This window comes from Suricata suricatta, chromosome 13 (genome assembly GCF_006229205.1).
Source record: "Suricata suricatta isolate VVHF042 chromosome 13, meerkat_22Aug2017_6uvM2_HiC, whole genome shotgun sequence".
NCBI lineage: Eukaryota > Metazoa > Chordata > Mammalia > Carnivora > Herpestidae > Suricata > Suricata suricatta.
The window spans coordinates 49611786-49637951 of NC_043712.1; the positions used below are offsets into that span (position 1 = coordinate 49611786).

At 37.9% G+C, this 26166-nt stretch overlaps 1 protein-coding gene across 1 annotated transcript in view; it reads right to left on the bottom strand.

Moving 5' to 3' along the window:
- ADAMTSL1 (ADAMTS like 1) overlaps positions 1 to 26166 on the bottom strand; it is an 877850-nt gene that overhangs the window by 638081 nt on the left and 213603 nt on the right. Inside the window, exon 2 of the mRNA XM_029920114.1 lies at positions 854 to 973. Coding sequence (XP_029775974.1) covers positions 854 to 973 — 120 coding nt within the window. The remainder of the gene's footprint in view (positions 1 to 853; positions 974 to 26166) is intronic.

The window sequence follows — 26166 nt, forward strand, 5'->3', positions numbered from 1 at the left end:
AGAACTGATTTACTCAATATCTAGAAGTTTGTGAGATTAATGTCCCCCAAACACCCTCCTGAGAGAGGGGCAGGATAGAGGTGCTAGAAATAAAGCCACGTGTGTGTTTGCTTTGGACATGTTCTAAATCATTATTTGCTGAGTGGACAAGAAATCCTCTGTGATGCTCTAATTCCAATGTGGACCCTTTCGGGCAAAATGTCATCACAATGAAGAGTCACATTTAAAACTTTCAGAATTTATCCATCCAATTGTCACAATAAAGTACAGAATACAAATTATGGCTTGATTTGCAGGTAGAGCGGACCCTAAATCTTGACATCTCCAGTCAACTATACTACTTGTTTTCATCTAAGAACTCATTTTGGAAACTTTCATTTTTTTCTTCCAAAACCACCACCAGAGAAACAAACTTTCATAAGATAAATATGACGAACACTTTGAAGTAAAAATATCCACAAAGAAACCAGTATGGGAAGATGGTGGAATTTCCATTGACTCATAAAACAATTTACATATAAATCTCCTTTTTCCTTCAATCATTTAAATTATTACCATTTCATGTTCAGACTTGCTGGCAAAACATCAGTTATTTTAATGTGAGTCCTCCACAGGCAGCCACAAACAAACTTTAATACTCAAGTAAAATGCTGAGGCTTGCCAGACCCAGGAGAGGGTAGAAAGTTGCCCCATACAGTCTGTCCACTGCACGATCGCTTTGCTTCCCTCTGGTCATGGGTATGAGAAAATCTTATCTGGCCCTTTTGGATTTGCTAAAACCAACCACCACCACAAGTTAGAATTAGCAACAGAACTTCAGTGTTTCTAAGAATAAATAAAAGAAACACCCTACCGGGTCTTCAGTTTTGTGACTATTCAAGAGGTCAGACAGGAAATCTTCATGAAGGCTCTCTCTTCGAATTAGCGTGAATTCTCTCAGGAAAACAGCTCCTTGGCTTTGGTCTCCACATACCTAAGGAGATAAGATAGCAAATTCAGCCTTCACACAGAGCCTGGAGGGAGGGGACACTGAAGAACTAATGTCTCTGAGTTGAAGAAACTTCTTGGAGTCATTTCAAGTCTGATTAGAGCAATCAAAAACAATGCATGCAAATACATACTAATGCAAGAGCCACTAGAATATTCTGGCATGTGGCTCCTTAGATGGATGCCAGGAAAGTCCACTGCTAAGTTGGCACCTCTTAATTGACTGGTGCGCGATGTCAGAATTCAGTGGTTGTAAGTTATCTTTGAGGCCAGATCAAGTGTGGTCAGGTGCCTAGATTTATTCTATTGGGCTATCCATATTTATGCGCTGTATAGGTGCCTTGGACCCACAGGGATCTAACCTTAGTCCTACGGATCTGAGCATCTAGGTGGATCCTGATGTTAAATATCTCCCAGATAAGGAGAAGCTGGCTTGAGCCCATAACTGACTTTCCAAGTTATTCAAATGCTTTAGAACCAGATGCACTTCAGCTACTCTGGAGGGAGGCATTGGAGAACTTTTATCTAGAGTTATCACATACCAGGTTCTTTACACATGTTATCTTACACCAGCCCCAGGAGGTGTCTGTTATTAGCCACACTTTACAAATTAGGAACTGGAGGCAAAAGGGTTTCAGGAATTTGTCAAGTGTGAGTGTTGAAATGAGGACTCAAATACAGGTCTGACTCTAAAACTCCTTTCTTATCATTATCACATTGTGCTACTGAGCTGCTCAAACCTCCTTTGGTGAAGGACAAATTGTTAAGTACCTCCTATAAATCCAAGGAACAATTAATTCACCCAGGCTTCCCGATACCTCTCTGAACCTCAGTTTACTCAATGTAAGATAGGAATGATATCATTGCTGAGAAGATAGGAGATAATACATGTGGTGTACTTGCCCCAGCGATTTACATATAGTAAGTATTCAACAATATTATTATCAAAAGCCCATTCTGCTCAAGGAACAATTAAAAATGCAAGCTTTTAACTTACATGAATTTCTTTGATGATATTTATAATGTCTGTAATGGATACTGTAAATGGGTATTATATTATCTTCATATGGGCTTAACTTTTCAATTTGTATATCTTTTCAGCTTTATACCTTTTTATGATATTGGTAATATCATTAAGAATATGAGGCTATTCATGTCAATTTATGCCTTCTTCAAATGTCTGTAATAATTCATAATAAATTAAAATAATTTTAATCCTTACGCCCATTGGAAAGGAATATAATTTTCTATAATTTATATGTAATTAACCTCTGTTATACAGCATAGTCGATATCATTGGGGTAGACAGAATCTTGGGTCCCTTAATTCCCTAGTATCATATCTGAGACTATATTTATTGCTTAACATGGCAAAGGAGGTTTGCAGACATAATTAAGTTTACTTATCAGGTGACTTCAAAATAGGGTTAGTAGCCTGAATCATCCAAGGGGGGCCAATATAATCATAGAAGACCTTAAAAACAGAACTTTATCTGGGCTGAAGGCAGGAGAGAAAGTCAAAAACATTTTAAAGTGTGACAAGGACTTGACCTGTCATTTTGGGTTGAAGATCAAGGGGGCACATGGGAAGTCTGAGAAGAAAAGATGTTCTGCCAACAGTGGAGAGCTTGGAAAAGGCCCTTTGGTCCTAGAGGAGAGCTACATCTTTGGTCAATACTTTGATTTTAGCCCAGTGAGACTCAATGGAGAATCCAGCCATGCCTTGCTAGACTATGGACCTACAGAAATCGTGAGATAGTATGGATGTATGGTTTTCAGCCATTAAACCTGTGGTAATTTGTTATGGCAGCAATAGAAAAGTGATATAATCATCAAGAAGCCAGGTCAATGAGAGGTTATCTTGTTTCATTGTTTTACCAGTGTTTCCTCCACTGTTTCATAAGAATTAACCAATACTAAAGAAGCAGAGGTAGAACTGCAGACTTATTCTTAGAAATGCATCTTTCTGGTTAACTTAACTCATACCTGTTCATTTAAAATTAAATTTCTCTTTTATATTCTCGTCAGCATCAATCATTCCTTGAGTGTGTAGTTACATGTACTTCAAAACCTGTCTTGACTTTGTAAAGTCCCTGATCAGAAGTTTTCATGGATTCTCTACTTCCCATTGGGTGCATTGCAAATTCATGGGCTCAGTGCTCAGGGCCACTCACAGTTCGAGTCCTAGATAAAGAATAGCCACATTTGTGCAACCTTCTCTCAAAAAGGTCAGAATGAAAATTATTTTTAATTTTTTAAATGTTTATTTATTATTGAGAGACAGAGACAGAGTGCAAGCATAGGAGGGGCAGAGAGAGAGGAAGACACAGAATCCGAAGCAGGCTCCAGGCTCTAAGATGTCAGCACAGAGCCCGATGTGGGGCTTGAACCCACAGACTATGAGATCCTGACCTGAGCCGAAGTCGGACACTTAACTGACTGAGCCACCCAGGTGCCCATTTTATTTTATTTTTTTTTTTTTTTATTTTTTCTTAAGTAGGCTTCATGCCTGGTGCAGAGGCCAGTGTGGGGCTTGAACTCATGACCCAGAGATCAAAACCCGAGCTGAAATCCAGAGTCAGGTGCTTAACCAACTGAGCCACCCAGATGCCTCCAAAACCTGAATTTAAAGTGACCCAGAAATCATGTGTTTTAATGTTACTGTTTGCGAAAGGACTAATATATGTTAATTACTACTAAAGTTCACATTTCATTAATCATTTCTCTGATAATCCTAGGATATTTTGAATTCTAACTCCATTATTCAAAATGGTGGCCATCTTCAGTCATGCAATGATATAGTTTTTAAAAGCTAAAATCTCAAGAGACTGATAAATTTATGTGCATTTGCTTTGGGAGAACTTTTGGGCCTATAAAAAAAAAACATGTTTCTTTTGTTAAACTGATTAAAGAAATAGACAAAATGACTCAAATATCTGCCAAGAGAGAAAGTGGGATGTCAAATATAAAGAATACTCAATGCCACAAAAAGGAAGGATAATTAGCAAGCACTTTGTCCATTTGGTTTATACTTTAACTTCCAGTCATAGCTGTAAATTTGTTTTAGAAAGCATTTCTGTTTGTATTCCCTAAGAATCTTGACATTTTATAAGACTCATGATTCGTACTAAAATGTTCAACTTCCCAAATATTTTATATGATAAGAAGGCATCAGGACTTAATTAAACTAAAATTCAATTTGATATTGAGAATAGATAAGAGCATACAAGTTCAATGAATGTAATTATAATTTTCTCCCTATAGATATCTTGTGCATATCTGTTCCTAATTTAATTTCTATTCATGAACACTATTACTAATTAGGCAATTTAAAGTATCCAAATTACTTTGGTCAATATTAAGTTAATTTTGAATATCTGTATCTGTATCTATCAACCATGGATAATAATTATTATATTCTGTGTGTTTTAGAAATACTATTACAAGGAAGGAGATACATAACCATATAAAGATACAGAGGTGCCTGGGTGGCTCAGTTAATTAAGCGCCAGACTTCAGCTCAGGTCATGATCTCACAGTTCATGGATTCAAGCCCTGTGTCGGGCTCTGTGCTGACAGCTCAGAGCCAGGAGCCTGCTTCGGATTCTGTGTCTCCTTCTCCCTCTGCCCCTCCCCCCCCACTCTCTGTCTCTCTCTCTCTCTCTCTCTAAAAAATAAACATATATATATGTACACATATATAAAGATACATAAATATGTAAATCTTATACTTCTGTTTCAACCTGAGTTTTAAAAATTCTTTAAATCCAAAGTAGTATTTTACTCATTTGTTTTGTCATTCATTTGTATGTATACACATTTATTCAAGTGCTGTCAAGAGCCAGGAGCTTTACTATAGGACATATTTCTTCCTTTCAGGGCACGATCCTAACAACCACTTGGATGTGACAGAGGCTACTAGATACTCACCGAAAGCTACATCTTTTCATTACTACTGGTACACCTAGAGCACATTTCCTAGCCTCCTTTGCAGTTAAGATGGCTGAGTTTTAGCTCGTAGAAGTAATGGGTGATATACCAGGCCTGCTCATAAAAATCTGCCGCATTCCTTCCTCCAAGTTCTATTGCCTTCAGGTCTGTTTTGAATGGAGACAGCGACAGGGAAATCTTAAGTCAATTGTGTTTTGTTTGTTTGTTTAAAGTTTACTTATTTTAGGAGATAGTACCAATGCCTGCAAGCATGTACAAATGGGGGAGGGGCAAAGAGGGAGGGGTGGCAGGGAGAATCCCAAGCAGGCTCTGTGCTGTCAGCCAGACATGGGGCTCAGTCCCACAAACTGCGAGATCATGACCTGAGCAGAAACCAACAGTCTGATGGTTTGCGAACTGATCCATCCAGGTACCCCCGAAATCATTTATTAAAGGTGTCAGAAGTTCCATTAGCCTGACTCCCTGAATGACTGCAGGCAGGAAGGCCATCCCATGACCTGTTTGCTTACCTAATATGGTAACCTGATCAAGAAGTAACAGTCCACTGTGTTGGAACCACTGTCCATGTTAGACATTGTTACTATGGCTTACCTGCTCTAATTAATACAATGAAAAATTCTAGGTAAGCACAGGATGCTAGGAGAATACAGAGCAAGAGTGATTACCTCTCCCAAGGATTATGAAAGAGTTTAAAGTGAGTAGGGATTTACTAGCTTGACAAGGGGAATGGGATTGTTAAAGGGAGGATTTTGTTCTAGGAAGAACAGCCTGGAGAAAGGCATTAAGGCTTGAGATGCCTGTTCTGTTTTAAGTAATCTAGCATGGCAAGAGTGTGGAGGGACATGAGAGCAAGGGATGAGAACAGAATCTGTATCATGTGCAGGGGCCAGATTATGAATCATGCTCATTGAAAGACTGGCACAGCCAGTCATGCTTGGACTTACGAGTTTGGAAGTGCATCTTGGTGGCTCTGAGGAGGTAAGACTGGAGATGAGGTGACCAGTTTCTGATCACTGCAATTACCTTGCTGAGAACTCATGAAGACCCAAGGGGCTGGTAGGAAAGGAAGGAACCAGAAGATTGGGTGGCCAGGTGAATGCAAGTGATAAGTCAGGTTATGTCTGTCTATATTTTCTGCCTGGGTTTGAAGAGTGGATAGCAGCACGTTCAACAATCAGGAAATACAGTGGGAAGAGCAATTATGTGAGTTAGAGGCAGGGTTTGATTCCAGAGATGGGGAGGCCAAGGTGCCTTGGAAAAAGAAAGCTGAGCCCTGTGCCGTGGAAAGAGACTGGTCTGGAGATGATATGTAAGTGTTAGCATCCTATGGGGAGAGATGATACGTGGCCTGAATGAGCTTGCCAAGGGACAGGATGGAGCGTGAGAAGATAATGTGGGATAAGATAACCCAGGGAACACCAGTACCTAAAATGGATCTATCTTGAATGGCTTATTTATGCCAACAGAAAATATTAACAAGGACAATCCAAGCATACTAATTTTCACAGTATCTAGGCCTTCTTTTATTGGTTTTCCATGCAAATACATTTCTGACAATATTCAAGTCAACTTATTGTAATTTTTTCTTAAAACAGCCTAGGGCTGTTTGAGCTATCGATCCCCAGCCCCTGAATTCAACTAAATACTGACTTCAACTTGAAAATCTCCAGGAAATCTCACGTTTTAAAAATTCTATTTCCCATGGTTATACCAGGTTCCCTGATTTTTGGTTTGGAAAACATGATTACTTTACACCTAACATGTCAAAACTCCCCCTGCAGTTATAAGGTAGTTAGCATATCATAAAAAATGCATCAGAACTGGTACTCCATTATGTTTTAGATTCAGTGGTGTTGATTTGCAGATGAGAAAACAGAAACGTGGGAAGTGGAGGAATTTTACACATAGCCAGTGGCTCTGTTAGATTAGGAACCAGAGACAGTATCTCTAAAAAATTCAAGTCTCTGTTGTATTCAAACCTGTTATTCACCTACAGAAATAGGGCAAGAAAGAAGTCATCATTACTGAGACACCTATCTATTTCTATAGGGTTTCTAGACTCCCCAGGACTACTCAGGAAGCACAAAAACTGTCATGTGCTAGAATTTGTGCCCTGTAATGAAGATTGCTTCTCCAATTACAGTCTCATTTCCTGCTTCAAACATTGACTCCTCTTTCTCACTGTTGGCACACCAGAGTACTCCATAGAGAACCCAGGAATGTAGAAATACAGCTCCCAGAATAGACTCTCATTAGATCCAGGAAGGCATGGAAGCAATTTATTGTTGTGGTATATGTTCTCTCTAATGGGGCTGAGAAATCAAACATAAAGAGATTTTAGAGAGGACATAGGTAAATACAGGAAACAAGGGAGTTTTTCAAGTAACTCTCTATTCTCTAGCCCTTAGAGGGAAAAGGAGGGAAAGGTAGTTTAAAACTAAAAACCAAAGGCACTGAATAATAAAAGGTTTTGCATTTGGCTTTAAGATACAGTCAGAAACTCAAATCATGTCTACATATACTTTCATCTCGTGCTTCACATTTGGTCCCATTATAATCTACTCGACTTCTCAGTGGCTCCAGAGAACACTGGTTAGTATTCTGACTCACAACTGTCAGCTCACAATGAACAAGTCTGGTGGAATAAAAGATGAGAATCCTCCTTCAGAATGCGCTACTTACAAGTTTGCTCTATGGGTTGTGACTAGAATTTGAAATGTTAAAACACAGAGCAATTGGTTCACATTTTGGAATCTCCACCACCATCAAGGAAGAGTCAAAATTTCTATACAAACTGCAATGCTGATGATAGGAGTGGATTACAGCCAGAGCTTTGAAGCCTCTGTAATGTTCTTATAGCTCTTGGAAAGGCATCCCTTCCAGGATGGGAGAAAGAGATGTAGAAATATTAGAAGTTTAAACATACAAACATGCCCTCCAATTATCAGTTTATTGTTCTTCTTTCTTCATTTAGTTCTGTGAAAGTTGAAATGTAGCCAAGTTTATGTCCCATGGGTAGTATTTAGGTTTCAACACTACTCACAAAGTATAGCACTGAAAACCACACTCTTAAACGTTTTTTTCTACTGAAAGGATTTTATAACATCTGTTTGTGCCCATATTTTGGCTCATAGTTAATTAAGAATTAAGATAGTGAGGCTGTAAATTCTCATTAAAGTAATCTCATCTAAACCACCTAGGCAACCGGCTACTGTGCTGTCTGAATACATACCCGTATTTAAATGCCAATGGAGAGTGAAATGATTGATGCCAGGGCTATAAGTTCTTGGCACAAGGGGGACAGTTAAATGTTTATTAAATAAATAACTGGACAGAAAGGTTTCTTTGACCCCCGCCCCAAAAATCTCTAGCTCCAGTTGTGAGAATCCCTATCAAGTAATAAGAGGAAATAAGAATTTGTATGGACTCAAAGAACCCAAAGGTAGCCCTGCTGCACAACATCATTACAATCTGATTCTAAAAATCAAAGTGACTCAGAGACCAATGGAAGGAAGAGAAAAATCTGTTCCTAATATAAAACTATAAGTTACTTCTGGTTTGAAGGAAATCAAGCCAAAGGATGAATATTTTATCATTAGCCCTTAAAATATTGATCAAAATAAAAAATGTGAATGGTGCTAAAAGAAATTTTGGGACTAAATTTACTAAGAAGTAGATTCTAAATAAAAATAAATATAGATGTTTCTACCTTTATTAAAGGTCCTAACATTTGGTAACAAATTGTGTTTGCCTGACATTAGTAAATTCCACTTAGCAATAAACAAGGGTCCCTGATTTGGACAAGGAAATTAATCATTTGACAGCCTATTCCTGTTAGTACTATTCTAATGGACCCAAATGCAATGAAACATAATTCACCCTACTCTCAGTGGGTCTCCTTCCAGTAATCCCTATAATCTCACCCCTGGTACGAAAAATCTAATATAGGAAGATGGAGAAATGAGACAGTAACTTGAATGTAAAAAATAGGGAAAAAAATTATGGGCATATAATCTTACTAAAGAAATCTTCTCATTATAATGCTGAAGGAGAAGTATTTCAGACTTATAAGAGTATGCACCAAAATAATATTTATAAAGGTCTCCAAAGTCATAGTCACCAATCAGAAGAGGCTCCATTAGTTTATGCTGAGATTAGCAACTCTGTGTGCACACATTCAAAAATCTGTATAGAGAGCAGGTAGGCAGTGTCACTGAATAAAAAAAGCTTTCTTTGTTCCGAGAGTCACTTTAGAAAACCATCTATTTATCTTTGGAAGTACTGTTGGTTGTTTTATTGGGGGAGTGACTACATCTCTTTAGACGGAGACTGTGATGCCAACACACCTATCCATACCTACTGCTACAGCACGCTTGTCTGGGAAAATAAAGGTTCTTGAAGTGGCTTCAGGTGTCCCTAGCTAATGGCTGCCAACTATGTGAGCTGATTAGCAGTGTTATACTCCCTCAAGGAAAGGCTAAATATGATCCCCAAGAAGATCGGTGGGGGGAGTTAATAAAAACATCCTTATGACCATAGTTAAGTCACTGACATTTATATACCTGGTGTTTGGAGCTTAAAAACATTTCAGTATTCTGTTTGTTCTTTTACCAACTTTAATTACCATTTCTAAGGACTGTAAAGATAATTGCTAAAAGGTTAAGGCAGAAAGAAGTGAGATGGAACATGCTGGTCCAAAATGTTCAGCTGGGCCTCATAATTCTCGGTACAGATGTTCGTGCGTAGTTCAGGTCTGATTTAGAGTAACTGCTATAAGATGGTTTGAGGCAAGGTGACCAGATGTAGCTGAATTTAAAGATCTGTCCCAGAATGTCAATGAAAAGAAACTCCATTACTCTAGCAAAATAACCTTTATGGTGTGGGGTAGGGGGGAGTAATGCTTGAAAGGACTTATTTTTATCTTTAAGGTAGATAAATAGCCACCTTGACAAGACAAGGAGTCATTAAAACAGTGACGATGACAACAACAAAATGAAAACGGAAAATGAACAAAAACATGTAGAGAAACTTACCCTCACAGAACAATGTATTTAAAAAATATCAGAAGAAATTCCATCAAAGAGTGTGCACTGCATATAATAATGTGGACTTGATCTACAGGTAAGATGTGACATTTCCATAATTGATTACAAACAAGTATAGAAATGACAGTGTTTGAATTCTAGAGAGAATTGGGGGGACCCTCTTCACAAGCCTCTTATCTCTTCAGATAAGGGGAAACATCATTTTCTTAGGTGTTGGGTTAGAAAAAAATGTATGGATTTTGAGGCCTAGTTTTTGACATATAAAAGATGGCAAAACAGTCAAATAACTCAATGAAGGCAGCTACTTTCTCAAAATATGTAGAGAATTCTCTTTTTAATTTCCTCAAACATTTTAAGACACATTATTGCCCATTCCTACCAAAAGGAGAGAAGAACACAATTTCCAAAATTGGGATACTTGGCTTGAGAAAGCTGATAATAGCTGTGATTCAGATCTACACTTAGACAATGAAAAGAACATACAAAATAGAAAAAGAATTACAATTCCCTCTGCTCCTAGATAGAAGTGCACATTATTAACACATCTAGTGGCAAGGAGAGACATCTATGGTCTTCAAATTGCTTCTATGTGCTTATGTCTTTAAATCTTTATTTTTAAGTTTTTTTAATGTTTATTTATTTTTGAAAGAGAGAGAGAGAGAGAGAGAGAGAGAGAGAGAGAGAGAGAGAGAGACCAAGCACAAGTGGGGGAGGGGCAGAGAGAGACACACACAGAATCTGGAGCAGGGTCCAGGCTCCAAGCTGTGAGCACAGAGCCTGATGTGGAGCTGGATCCAATGAATATGGAGATCATGACCTGAGCCAAAATCAGACGCTTAACCAACTGAGCGACCCAGGTGCCCCTGAGTCTTATATTTAAAATGCAACACTCACTAGGGCTCCTAGGTTGCTCAGTTGATTGAGTGTCCAATTTTTGATTTCAGCTTAGGTTATGATCCCAGGGTTGTGGGATCAAGCCCTGCATGGGGCTCTATGCTGAGTGTGGAGCCTGCTTAAGATTCTGTCCATCTCTCTCTCTCTCTTTCCCTCTGCCCATATCCCCAACTCATGCTCTCTCTCTCTCTTGAAAATAAATAAAATAAAAAAAAATAAAATACTCATTATTGCCAAGAATTAAGGGAGTTGAGCACTTAAAGGAGAATGTTAAGATAAAAAAAATGGAAGAATTTAAGATGTCTGCATATACACACAGTTGTAGAAATCAATCTGTTTTTGGTTGTATGCTTGGTAATGTTTATGTAGATCAACATTATTACCTAGGTTTTTCTTTTCTTTTTTTTTAAATTTTTAGTGGTTTTTATTTATTTTGGAGAGACAGAGACAGTGCGAGCAGGTAAGGGTCAGAGAGAGGGGCAGATACAGAATCTGAAGCAGGCTCCAGGCTCTGAGCTAGCTGTCTGCACAGAGCCTGACACGGGGCTTGAACCCACGAACTGTGAGATCATGACCTGAGCCAAAGCCGGATGCTTAACCAACTGAGCCACCCAGGTGCCCCTACCTAGGTTTTTCTAAAGCTGCTTAAGTAAAAGGAGTTGAAAATCATAGTATCTCTCATATTTTGAATCAAACTGAACATTGATTAGGGCAGAAACTTCTTTCTACACCCTTGCTTAGTTTACATTAACTCCTTTGGTGGCCATAAAGATGTGTCATTCAGAGATTTGCTGCAGAGAACTTAATCAACAGATGGCCCAAATGTACTCTGAATCCATCTTCTTGTTGCCCATGGGCTGCTCCCAGCCTATAGCTGAGCTCCGCATGGATACCAAAGCAGCTCTATTCCTAAGATTCCTAACAAGTGATTTCTGCTTAAGGACGTCCTACTGGCTGGCCAAACCTTTCTCAGCACTGTACTGTGGTCTGAGACTCTTCCTATCCAACCTTTCTTTTTCTCTCTTTTTTTCCCTAGGGACAGCTGAGCTGTAGTCTGATAGATCTTCTGGCTTCCTCTGCTTCCCTCATATTTTTCCCCAACAAACCTCTTGCATTCCTAATCCTGTCTTGGCCCCTGTTTCTGGATGTCAAGAGATACAACTTTTCTTCTTCTGACCCAAGTGCTATTGGACTGGACCTAATGTTTCCAATTTACCATCCCTATCTACAGCAAAGGGCCACCCAGTTTCCATGATGCCAAAAAAAATGTTGAGAACACTGTTAGAGTTTCTACTCTCTCTGCATTGAGGTCTCAGTTAATTCTCTACAGTATTGGGAACAATGATTAGAACTAGTGGATAATAGACAGTTCTGATTCCACCTCCCTGATCCTCACCCAGACTACCGGTACCTGGCTCCAAGTTTTCTCTTATTCTAGCACACCTCTTTGTCCTACCACTGAAATGCAGATAGTACATCCAATCCTCACTGTATTCAGTTGGCTTAATGGCTTTAATTACACACAAAAGTGTCAAGGTGATAATTGAAAGCATTTTGTGGGCAGATTAGCTTTTATTACTTCATGAACTCTAGAAGTTTCTCTATCTCTGGTCAGAAGTCTTACCCACATGTGCCAATATTTCAGAGAAAGAAATAGGATGGTATGGACCCATGTACATTTATTCCCCCTTTAAAGACATTTTCAAAGCACAGTTCTATGGATAGTGCTTTAATAGAATCAGTAGCAGTATAACTCAGATACATGTGAGTTTACCACACCCTCCCCACTCCACACACGCAGACCCCATGGCCCAGTCTCTAAGAAATGTAAACACACAAAAAAAATTGGGAGAAACATATATCAGTATTCAAATTGTAAGTATAACTTAGAGAATTTCAAATATTTACTCAGTATCTCAAGAAAATGACCAAGAAATGTGAGGTTAACACTTAAATGCATAGCAAGCGTTCTTTACATGTCCACTCTTCCCTCCTCACCCTTCTCTGTCATTCTCAATGTACTTCTCATAGATGGCAGCTAGTTCTTCAAAATTCTTTTTTGAATTCTTTTGTCTCTCAACCTCCAAGGTATTTCTGAAATTTGGCCCATGTATTTCTTGGGGAAAGTGAAGTGGAATGCTAAATATATTTGTGTATTATTACTCTGTCATATATTAATAATAGTTTGTTCCTATTAAAGAAGCAGAATCTTTGGAAGGAAATGAAAGCACTTCATAGGCACATAGGTGTATGTATTTATGTATGAATGTACATATCTGTATGTGTGTAGCAAAAGTTTCAATGTGACCCAAAAATGGAAGACCCAGGCATGCCTGATATGTGATGGGTCTTTTTCCATGAGGTATGGAGAAGCCTCCTGGAAGATAATTCTTTCTAGCTTGGTCTAGACACAGATCCTTGGATATCAAAGGAAAAAAAGAGCAATCCTATACTCAACATAGTGATTAGTACTCAGATTTCACTCAGTGCAGGGAAGTCTTTAAGTAAAAAAACAAACAAACAAAAAAGGTGTGGCACTAAAAATTGAGCATGAAAGCTAAAAGAGGATGGAAGCCTGCTTTCCCATTTCACAAGTGAAAGATCTGGCCCTCCAGGCTTAGAGCATGAGTAGCGTGGACCAGCAAGGCCCAGCAAAAACTGGGATTATACCAGAGGAGACAACAGCACCTGCAGAGGGGACAGGAATAGTCAGGAGAAAATGGGGGTTGTGTCAGGAAATGGGTATCATCATAAAGGCTGGAATAAGAAAGGAAGAAAAGGACTGCTTCTTCATGGTAGTCAACAGCAGCTATTCAGGGGAACCACTCATGAAAGTACCCAAAGGACAATGGCTTGCAAGGATCTCAAAGGCCTATAGCAAAAGGTAGGAAACTAAGCCATATTTGTCATTTAAGTTAATATTACTGTGAATCCTTTATAAATCTTTGACTTGAATAGTCTTGGGTCCACCAATTATCTACCCCCACACACATACATTACCTTTCTCCTTGACCATGAAACTATTATTATATGTGCTGCCAAAGTGAGCAACTGACCATGAAATTATAAAAATAATTTTTACAGCCAATTTTCATAATCCATATTTGGGGTTATACTAAAAGAAAAGTCAATAGAAAGTCAGCATTAAAATATATGTTATTTTTTTTTCTCTCTTTTATGTAAAATGACCTTGGTGGAGCCAAGTTATGTTCAACTGGGGCTAGTTCTTGATGTTGGTGTCCATTTTTAATATGGCTCATGTGACCAGAGATAGTAACGATTTTCCAAAATGGCCCCAATTGAACCATACCTCCTGGAATTAATATACACATTTAATGCCTCCACCCCCATCCCTCCCCACCCCCTACACATAACTAAATCTGGGTTGGCTCTGTGACTTGCTTTAACCAACAGAACAAAGTGGAAGTGTTGTCACGGCAGTTCTGGGCCTAAGTGTTGGGGCCTGGCAGCTTTAATTTTTGTGTTTTGGGGAGTTCTGAGTCACCAGCTATGATGTCCAGACACCCAGCTAAAGAAGCTATGTGAAGTGACCAAATGGAGAGGTTACATGGAATAGGAAAAGTCCTAACACTATGTGGAGATACACAGATATTCAGTGTCCTAGTTGAGCCCAGCCTTCTACTTGTTGTGTACAGATATGTGACTAAGCCATCCTGGACACTCTAGTCCAATTAAGCTTCCAGATGAGTACAATCCCAACTTATGTCTCATGGGGAGTAGAGGAAGCATCCAGTTGAGCCCCTTTAACCCACAAAATTGTGAGAGGTAATAACAACATATTATTTTAAACCAGTAAGTTTGGGGTTAATTTATTATATAACAATAGGTAACTGAAATACCATAGTAGCAGAGGTTGAAGGGGTAAGGGAGAAATTTATCTTCATAGCCCATGTTTGCTTTCAGAAGCACACAAAAGTGGAAGGCAGTTTTCCTTCTAGATTATTCATATATATTAAAACTGTAATTTTAAGATTGTTATAGGTTTTGACCTCTGGGGAAAAATATATATATAGTTGACACTCTGGGAAAAAATAATTCTCATTCAGTAAGTAAAGCCCTCTGACTTTGAGACCCATCCAATAAATTTCAAGATTGCCTGCTGCTAGACATTTCTTATATGTTGCATTAATTTTATGTTTAGAAAACATCAAATCCAGCTAATGACATTGCCATATCATGGATGGTGTTCTTATTAACATCCTCTTCTTCAATATAAGTGGCTCTGGTTCCTTTAAATACAAGGTCCTTGGGAAAACTTTCAGTGTCATACACCTCTAATCTCCTGTTCACCGTATTATTCCACGGATAATTCTGATAACTATGAAATGACATAAATTATTGTTTGTTGGTATAATGCCAAATGTAGGAGTTCTATTCTTTACTTCAAATTTTAAAAGTCCCCAAGGTCACTGGCCTACCCCATGCCTTTTGGAAGATAATTATTTGAGAAAATTATATGAGTCTTTACTTTTCATCCATTCTTCCCTGTATTTTACCAAGTACATTTCTGCCTCAAAATGTCACCATGAGACTGTAAGCCCCAGGGATCAGAACAATTCTCTATGTTGAGTTACGTAAATATCTTAGTAGTAAATCACTGAAGGCATTTTAGTTAACATCTACTAATTTTAGAAGTTTTAGAGCTAGAAAGAATCTTAGAAATTATCCCTTTGGAGCCCAGAGAGAAGATGACTGACTTTCCCAAGAGCATATATTTAATGTGTCAAAGTCCAGACTACAATGTATATTTCCAGATGCCAGTCCCATGCCCTCTCCACCCCAGGGCTCCAGTGTCTCTCTTCCCTGTTTGGGCTGTCTCCCCAAATAGCTGATAAGTACAGGATGTGGATGACATGGAATCAATGAATTGCAAGCTCAATTAATCAACACTGAAATTTGGCTAATTGAAATGTAGGCTGCTGTTAAAAATACAGTACAAGAAACAAAACATATGATAGATTTCTTTTATTCAATGCTCAACTGACCATGAACGTGGGATACAGAGTTAATTTCTAGATGCCAAATTTTAAGGATAACTGACAAACCAACTTTTCTAAAGAAGAAAATATGATGGACTATCAGGAAAGCATATGATAATCAGCTGAATTAATTAAGGGCATTTTGCCTGGCCAAGGGAAGAAGAAGAGGATTTGAGAGATTTGAAGGCCACTACTGAGAGAGAGGAAACTTTTGTGCCTCAGTCCTCCTCATTCCCTTCCTGGTCTCCATGGCTTTCCCACCCACTTGTTCCTTACAGTTGGATTTCTATTGTCACTGCTCTGCTCTCTCCAAGCTCACCAAGGGCTGGTCTTTCATTCATTTGTCCATTTGGGAAATCATATACTCTCTCTTGAAAGACTCTTCCCCTTGGTTTGTAGAACAATTGGGAATAATTCCAACTCTTTGGCCATTTCTTTGATTCCTCATATGGTAGCTGCCCCTATGCCTCTCATCCATGAACCATAAATGTTCTCTGGGCTCTGTCCATGAGCATCTTTTCTTCTTTTTTTTTTCTTTCCCTAAAATTTTTATTAGCTCTCAGAATCAGCCATCTCTTCTGAAAATATGATTCTCAAACTCGCGTACACAACCTTGGCTCTTACATGTTCACATCCTGGCCTTCCTGCATCCACAGTTTGAATTTTGCCTCCACCTAGAATGGCCTCCTTTTATCTCTTCTTCCTGAAATTGCCTCAATCCTTAAAGCCATATTTCTCTGTGTCCTCCCCAAACTCTCTAAGCACCCATAATTTCTCCTCTACTGAATCCACAGAGGTCCTGCTCTTCTAGTTGAGACTTGGAGTCATGTGACTTGGATAGCATAGCTCACCTGTTTCCTGTACTATGATTTGGGTAAATTAGTAAAACTGAGTCTTGGGTCCTTCATGTATAAATGGAGGGGAACTTGCCTTACACAGTTGTGATAGGCAAATATATGAAAAGTTATTTGTAAACTATAAAATGCTATATAAACAGAGTTTGGTAGTAACATTACTACCAAGGAGGGTTTTCCCCCCCAACAGTATGAGCTAGCAGAGTATGTTCAGTCAAATAAATTAGTATTCCATCTTGACTGACTCACTTGGCTGGAAAAATATGTGGACTTTCCAATGTAAACAGGATTGGGGAGGAGGTGTAGGAGACACATGTCATAATTTATTGAGATATGAGTCCTGGAACCTCATTTTTAAACAAAAAAGCACAACATATTATAACTTCACTAATGGCATGTATTTTCATCTCTCTTGTGGTCATTTGGAAACTTGTCTTACCTCCCCTACTGGTCTATAAAGATATCAAAGTCAGAGACCCTGACCTATTGATCATCCTTGAAGTCCAAGAATAATACCTTAAACTTAGCATGAGTACAATATTTGTTGAATTAAAATAAATTTGGCACATCCAGTTTAAGGGAAGTGGAATTCAGCCATAACTTATCCTGATAAAATAGTCTTCAAACAATTAAAAATGGTGTCTTGAGATGAAGTTGGTTAATTAGTAGGTAATGAAGACTCTGACATTATAAGCATTTGCACAGGACCTGAAGAAAATACTTACATAAATTCTTAGAGTCTTTCTAACTCCAAATCTATGAATTAGCTAAAGTTATTGCTAGTATTTCCACTGCTATTCTCTACTTCCTCTATAGTAGTAGACAAAAAAAATAGGTGTCCAGCAATTGGTGCCAACATTTATTTCCTTGACACCAGAGCCATGCAATGGTCTTTTTGCTGTTTGTTTGGGGCATCTTTGGAGCACTTCCTAGTTCTTATTCTTAAGCATCTGAATAATGGCCTCTTTGATGATGCATTAGAATCACAGATGATAGTTTATTCATATACACTTCAATTTGCTTAGATAATGCAGAAACTACAAAAATATATTTTCTAGACTCAAACAATCTAAGTTGAGTAATTTTAAATGCAGCCTCTTTATGGTCCTCACTCACCAATTGTATTCCCTGTCAGCTTTCCCTCTGTTTCTCCCCCAAGGGTCCCATTTCTGCTAGTGGCTTTCTCTTTTGTATGAATATCAGTGTTTCCTATTTCGCAGAAAAAAATAAGTCCCTTAAAAGTACATATTCCTAAATGATTTCCTTCCCCAAATTACATGCCTCCATTCCCATGCTTCCTATGATCTCACACATTAATATGTCTTTTCTCTGGGCTAAGGCAAAAACCCTCTACCTGCACTCTGAATTCTATTAACTAATGCTCCTGTAGTGATCTTGTTCCATCAGTTATTATTCTTCCCTCCCTATCCATGTACATATTGTCATTTATCTCCAGTTGACTGTCTTCTATATTTACCTCTTCATATTTAAAAGAATGAGAGAGAAAGAAGAGGGAGAGAAAGGAGAGACAGAGACAGAGACAGAGAGAGTATAACTTTTTTCTGGCTGTTTTTCTGTATCCAAAATTCTTCCTTCCTCTCAGCCACTTTTCTAGAAATAAAACTTCACTATATTTAATGGCACTGTAAGTTCAATCAGTAGAACCATGAATTGTGATCTCATCATCTAGTAAAATTTCTCTGGCCAAGATCTTCAATGATTTCCTAGGTACCAAATATAATAGTCATTCTTCAGTGTTCACCTCACATCCATGATTCATAACTTGGTTAGCTACTATCTTTTGTTTGAAATTATCTTCTGCCTTTCCTTTCTATGACACCACTCCCTTCAATCTCTCTCGTGGTTTGCTATTCATCTGCCCATCCCTTAAATGCTGATGTCCTTTGGTCCTCCATCCTTATACAATATGTGCCTTATTCTACAAGTTATTTCTGGAAAATTTTTCCATGACCATGGAATTAGACATCATTAACAACTTTCAAAAATATTTATCTCTCACCCAAACTCCAGATATATGTACCCAATTACCTATTAGGCATCCACCACCAAATGTGTCATAGGTACCTCCAAATGAATATTTCAATATTCCACCACATATACCCTTTCCAAATATGCTCTTTGTCTATACTGACACCACATCTTCCCAGGCATCCCAAACCAGAAATATTTTGGTCTTCCTAGAATCTTTTATCTTGTTCCTACACAAAGAGATTGCCAAATTCTGATACTTCTGTCTTCTGAATGTCTTTCTACTTTACACCTTCAGGTTTGGTCAGCCATCCCTTTGACTACCACTGCACTGGCCTTAGCAGCCTCCTAGGTTATAATCTTATCCCTTCTTTAGTCCAACACCTGCATTGCTGCTGGAGTGAGCTTTATTAAAAATAATAAATTCCAATCATTTCTCCCTCTAGCATGATATGCTTCAACAATACTTTAGCTTTTCATGGAGTTCCTCATATTTTAATGTACATGAGAGTTAATTGGGGGGGTCTCATTATAAGATAGATTCTAATCTAGGAAGTCTGGGTTTGGGCCTGAAATTCTGTATTTCTAACACATTCCCTGATGATGCTGATGCTGTGGTCCAGTAACCATGTTCTCAGTAGCAAGGGGCTACAGATTATAACCCAACATCCTTTTAAAAGCCCCCAAGACCTCTTATAGTGGTCCTCTACTTATCATTGTAGCCTCTTCTCCAACCGTTTCTTGCTTTGCTCTTAAAGCTCCAGCATTGCTAAATGCATTGTGGATGTCCAAACACATAGTGATCATCTGCTCCTGTATGCCTATACACTTTCAGTTCCACCTGCCTGGCATGCTTACCTACAGAAGTCTATTGGTTTACTCCTACTCAGTTCAATTATATTCTGGCAATTCTGTCTCCCCACCACACAGTAAGCTCCTTGAGAAAAGAGTCTGGTTCATCTCCAAGGTCCTAACCTAGTGATAGGGAAAATCTGTTGTAAGATGGCCAACAGGACTAATAAGAAATCACCATTCCCTGGTCAAAGACCCCACCCCCCCATCCTCCCTTCAGAGTTCTTCTACCTACCCTCCTTGTTACGGTGCATTAATGAGGAATGAGGAAGTAACAGGCTATAAATTATTCCCCCTGCTAATGCTCTGGGCACAGACCTCTGGAGAATGATCTCCCCTGAGCCCACCAGTAGAAAATAAACCTTCTGCCTTCCAAGATCTCTGAGTGCTTCTTGGTTCTTCTGCCGGGTGATCCAGACCAGAGTCCGTAACACTAGCAGAGCACCCTGGCCCAGAGGAGCTAGTCTCCAAAACTGGATGAACTGGTATTGGATCTGTTTGTCTACAGCATTAGCCCCATTGTTCCTTAAACACTTTCCAGTGGAGAGCAGGTTGGCTTATAATCATAAAACAAAAATTCCAATGAAATAAATATAGATAATTTTTCCTTTTTGAGATTAAAACACATACTAAATTGGAAGGAAGTAGATGAGGAAAAGATATACAATGTAAGCACATATTACATGCAGAGTTGGATCTTATATTTAATCAACTGGAATTTAGGCAAATTTATCACTAATAGAAATGTTTTCATGTTTTTCAAATTGCTTCACCAAACTCTTTCATTTAAATATGTCCCCTGAGTACATTACTAAATGTGTTAAATGTGTCACCAATTACACAATGTGTCACCAATCACAATTAGCTAATAATAAAGGATTAGCTAATGAGTCATTTGAAGGTCCTGCTTATTAATTTTTATAGCCTCATTGCCTGGAATCTAATCATCTGCTGTTATCAATACCCTGTGAAAAGTGAAAAAATTAAATAAATATTTATTTACTTATTAAAGGTAAGATTCCTTAAAATTTATAATTTTCTCTTCTTGCTTTTCATAGACAGAACCTGTGAATGCTTCCAATATCTTGCTCGTTTTTCATATATGTTGCATATTTTAATTATATTTTTGCAGATTCCTACTAGATGCAATTTTAACATCTGAACTTGACTTTAAGAGACACTCCTACTTTATAACTACCAAATAAATTTTATAGTCTGTTAATATTTTTTTCTGTCAGTGCAGTGTAGGTGACTGAGTGTTAAATAAACTTTCTCTTTCAAATCCAAGCTGAAAATAGGATGTACCATTTGTTTATACTATGTAAACATGAAAAATTGTGAGTTTTCTTTCATTAAAAAAATCCTACTCCCTTCACTTCCCAATTCCAAAGCCATATTTTTAAACTCCAAAAGCTTGTCAGTTTTTCTGTTGTAAAAATATTACTAACTTTCTAAGGTTTTAAAGCTTTCTTTACATTGATGAAGCAGCTTTTAGTTTTTTATTATCTTATTTTATTTCAACAAAGATTTATTTAGCTTCTACTATATTATAAGAGCTGTGCTGGAGGAGTGGACACAAAAGTAAGGACAGTCTCTGGACTTTGATCTTATAGCAGAAGAAAGAGAATAGTAGGTAACCAGAGTAAGAGGGTGTCTGGTGATGCCTTATTAGTTTTAATTTGCGTCTCCTAAGGGTGTAGTGGCAACAAAAGGTCAAATTGTAGTGTCTGCTATATGGAGATACAAGCTTCATGCTTTGGACCCATAGAAAATAATGAAACAGAGTGGTTGTTCTATGGATAATGACATGTGCTCTGAGAACTGCAAACCACTCGTGTTCATTTTCAAGCCTGGTAATGCACATGCCTGAGGCTATGCAAGCTAACAATTTCCTGGGTTGGTCTTTTGGGACAGGAATCCAGGAACCACCAATCAATCAACAAATAGCAACTGAGCCTCCACTCTGTGCAAGGTTCTGTGGAAAGTCCTATTCTGCTTGCTGGGTGGTTGTGAAAATAAGACATATACAGAGTCATGTACATCCACTTCTTGGGTATTTTCACTAGTAGCATCTAGGAAATAAAATTCCCAACAATGATACCCTTTTCAACAATAATGCAGATAGACTGGATGCAACCTGATTTCAAGCAGTGGATGGGCTGATGGAAACTAAGACTATACCAGATAGCACCTGAATGATGTCATGCCACCTCCTTATCTGACCATCTACCATCTTTCTTGTTCTGGTTCCTGAAACTCCCCCACCCCCCACCTGAATAAATGAAATACTTTGGCATCTCTTTTTACCAACTGGTAGACAATACTTTCTTTGAGACCATTTATTAGATTCCTAACATATCAAGAATTGGTCTGAATGTTTTACAGTAGAATATTTTCAAATGCTCAGAAATAAGCCCTTAAAAATTAGGATCTAAAGGCAGAAAGGGAGAGAGGGCAAATGGTGGGGGGGAGGGTGAACCACATAGAAATATAGATCAGAATAAATTTGCTTTGTATTTGTACTAAATTACCATAAAAAGCTACACAAGAAATTTTATGTTTTTACATGTATATATATATGTATGTATATATGAATATATTCTTATACATTGTTTTCATTAACATAGAAACATATAGAGTGTAAAACGAAGGTCTCCCAAACCTTTGAATTCCAAACATTCTTGATAAAAGCACTCTAGCATGCTCAATAAATACTAAACACTAAAATGTTCAAGAAGTATTTTTTAAGTATATGCTTTGCAGATAGTATGTATTCAAAAAATGTTTGACCTTAGTGTAATGCATCTACCATTATAGTATCCATACAGCCTAAACTAAATTCTATATATATATAATATATATTTATAAATGTCATATAAATAAACACTACCCTAAATTATCACCTGTGCTTCACTTATTCCACCTTTCTTCGCCTTCTGGCAACCCCTGATCTGTCTACAATCTTCATAGTTTTGCCTTATGGAAAATGTCATAAAATTAGAGTCATATAATAAGTAACGTTTTCAGATTAGCTTTTTAAACAACGATATGCATTTAAGATTCATCAGTGTTTTTATAGGGCTTCATAGCTCCTTTTTGTTTTAAGTACTAAATATTTCTCCATTCACCTATTGAAGGATAGTTTTTGATGGCCGTGAGTAAAGCTAGCTATAAAATTCAACTTCGGTTTTTGTGTGGGCCTAAATTTTCAGATTGGTTGGGTAAGCACCTAGAAGCAGGACTGCTGGATCTCACAGTAAGACTGTTTAGTTTCGTGAGAAACTGCCAAACGGGCTTTCAAAATTGCTATATTATTTTGCATTCCCATTTGCCATCACTCAGAGTTTCTGGTGCCTTGCTTCTCCCTCAGCAACTGGTTTTCTTACAGTTTTAGATGCTAGTCATTTTTAGAGGACTCTCCATCTTTTTAGCTTTTTCATTGTATCTTTTTGGGTTTTTGGTTTTATCTTATGCCTTTTTAGTGTCTTTTGCTTATTCATATTTCACTGTTTCTCTCTCTCTTCCCTTTTATTTTTTCTCACTTTCACCCTGTATCCTACCATGTTTCTTTTTCCCTCAGCTGGTCACGATGTATAATTGAAGAATTTTTTTGAAGAATTTTTAATATAGTTTATATGCAGTGTTATATTAGTTTCAGGGGTACAATAAAGTGACTCTACAAGTCTACCCTTGTCCTACAAGTGTAGTACTGTACTACCACAAGTAGAGTTTCCACCTGTCACCATATCACCCTATTTAAATACCACTCATTATATTCTCTATGTTGTATGTTTTATTCCAGTGATTTATTCATTCCATAACTGGAAGCCTATACTTCCTACTCCCCTTCACTCATTTTCCCCCTCCCCCTGAATCCCCCTCATAGGTCTTCTAATAGGTGTATGGTGATAAATCATTCATTTTAATTCTTATTTTTTCAGTGACAATGTTGAATATCTTTTCATATGCTTATTTGCCTGTTGTCTGTATATCTTTTTTGGTGAGGCATTTATTCAGAGCTTTTGCCAATTGTTTGTTTTCTTATTGTTGAATTTTAAGTGCTCTTTGCATATTTTAGACATAGGAACTTTTTTTATGTCAGATATGTCTTTTGCAAATATTTTCTCTCAGCTCAGATCTTGTTTTCTTCATTCTCTTAACAGTGTCTTTTGCAGGGTTGAAGACCTTCATTTTACTAAAATCCTACTTATTGATTTTTTCTTTCATGGATTATGCTTTGGTGATACATCTAAAAACTTATTACCAAACACAAGGTCCTACAGGTTATTTTTTGTATGTTTTAGTCAAAAAGGTTTTAAGTTTTGCATGTTACATTTAGGTGTATGATCCAATGTTTAGGTAATTTTTGCAAAAGATGTAAGGTTCGTCTCTGGGTTCGCTGTGTTGTCTGTGGACAGATGTCCCAGCACCATAAAATCATTCCATTTATTATCATTAGAATTAGTGGATTGTTGTAAGTAATACATGATTATTAATGGTTAATAAATAAAACTAACACGATGATTAAAATGCCTTTGACCTCACACCTGTTAGAATGGCTACCAACAAAACGACAAGAGATAACAAATGCTGGCATGAGTGGACCAAAAGAGCATCCCCAGTGCGCTTCTGATGGAAATGTCAAGCGGTACCACCGCTTCGAAACACCGTATAGAGAATCCCCAAACACTTAAAAATAGAACTCCCCTCCGATCCAGCAATTTCACTTCTGGGACTACATCCAAAGGAAACAAAAACACTAACTCAAAAGCAAATCTGTAACTCTATGCTCATGGTAGTATTATGTACAATAGCCAAGACATGGGAACAACCCCTAGTGTCCACTGATGGACGAACAGACAAAGAAGCACACACATGCGCGCACACACGCACACACACACACACACACACACACACACACTGGAATATTTCTTATCAATAAAATAAGGAAAGCTGATCATTTGTGACAACATGGATGGACCTTGAAGGCATTATGCTAAGTGAAATAACCTGAGAAAGATAAATACTATATGATCTCACTTATATGTAGAATCAAAAAAACAAAAGGAAAAGAAAAATTGGGGGTGAAGTGGATTTGGAAGAAGGTGGTCAAAAGGTTCAGACTTTCAATTATAAGATGAGTAAGTACTGGGAACATAATGTCCAACATGATGACTATAGCTAATAGTGCTGTATAATATATAGAAATCTGTTGAAAGATTAAGTCTTAAGAGTTCTCATCACAAGGAATACCTTTTCTTTCTTTCTTCCTTCTTTTTATTTTATCTATATGAGAACCTTGATATTAGCTGAATTTATTGTGGTAATAATTTAATAGGATATGTAAATCAACACCATCATGCTGTACACCTTAAACTTATACACTGATGTATGCCAATGTCTCAAAAAATGGCTTTATGTTTGTAAAGTGCTAGGAATCATTAACATGAGCTGTTTACAAAGAAGCTGAGGTTAGTCATTTGCTAAAGGCGACCACTGAAAACAAACGGTGGTTGCAACTGTGCACAGTGCATGGTACCCATAGGATATTTTCAACAAGGCTCAACTCTTTGTTACCTCTACAGCTTTATAGCTTCTGATCTTGTCTTTTCAGCATCTGTAGTCACTTCCATCTTTAACCATCTAATTTTTATTTACTTATTTATTTATTTATTTTAATAGTTTATTTTCAAATTGGATTCCATATGCTTCTCCCCACAAGTGCCCCCCACCATGACCATCAATCTAATTTTTAAAAAATAGTTTTTTAATGTTTATTTTTCAGAGAGAGACAGAGTGAAAGTGGGGGAGGGGCAGAGAGAGAGGGAGACAAAGAATCCGAAGTGGGGTCCAGGTTCTGAACTGTCAGCATAGAATCTAATGCAGGGCTCAGTCTCACAGACCATGGGATCATGACCTGAGCTGTGGTCAGATGCTCAACTGACTTAACCACCCAGGCACCCCTTCAATAGTCTACTTTTTAACATATCCATACCACTGAGCCTGGTTTCACCTCCTTAGTTGTTAGTATTTTCAGGCTCTACCTAAAGAACACAGCATTGCAGACCTTAGCTAGAACGATGCTCACCACCTCTCTACCTGGAACAGCTGCTCTCACAGCCTCCGTGAGGACCATTCTGTTATCTATGGATGCTCTCCTTGCAGAGGCAGCCTGCTGACCTCCTGATAATTCTAAATATTAGGAGAAAAATACCTCCATCATCATACTGTCAGAGTTTATTTATTTCCCTGTAAGGCCACAAAAGAACACAAAGAATGTCCTCGGTCTGGTATCTTGGAAGGGATACAGACCCATAGAAAAGATACTGAGGTACCAGTCTGAGCTGGGTGACTCTATTCCAGCCATTTCAATTTCCAAAGTCTTAATTTTCTTATTTCAGTGAAGTTCTCAAGTTCTCTCTTCCAAAAGAGCCAATACATTTGCAAGAATTAGTTTTAATTCAACTAAAAATGAGAATAAACCATGGGGAAGTACCTGGGGAACCGTAGGAAGGATAAAAGGGGCATTGAAATAGGAGAAAGAGGGATAAAATGGCCAACTTTGCGTAGGTTTAGCCGCAAAAAGACATGCAAT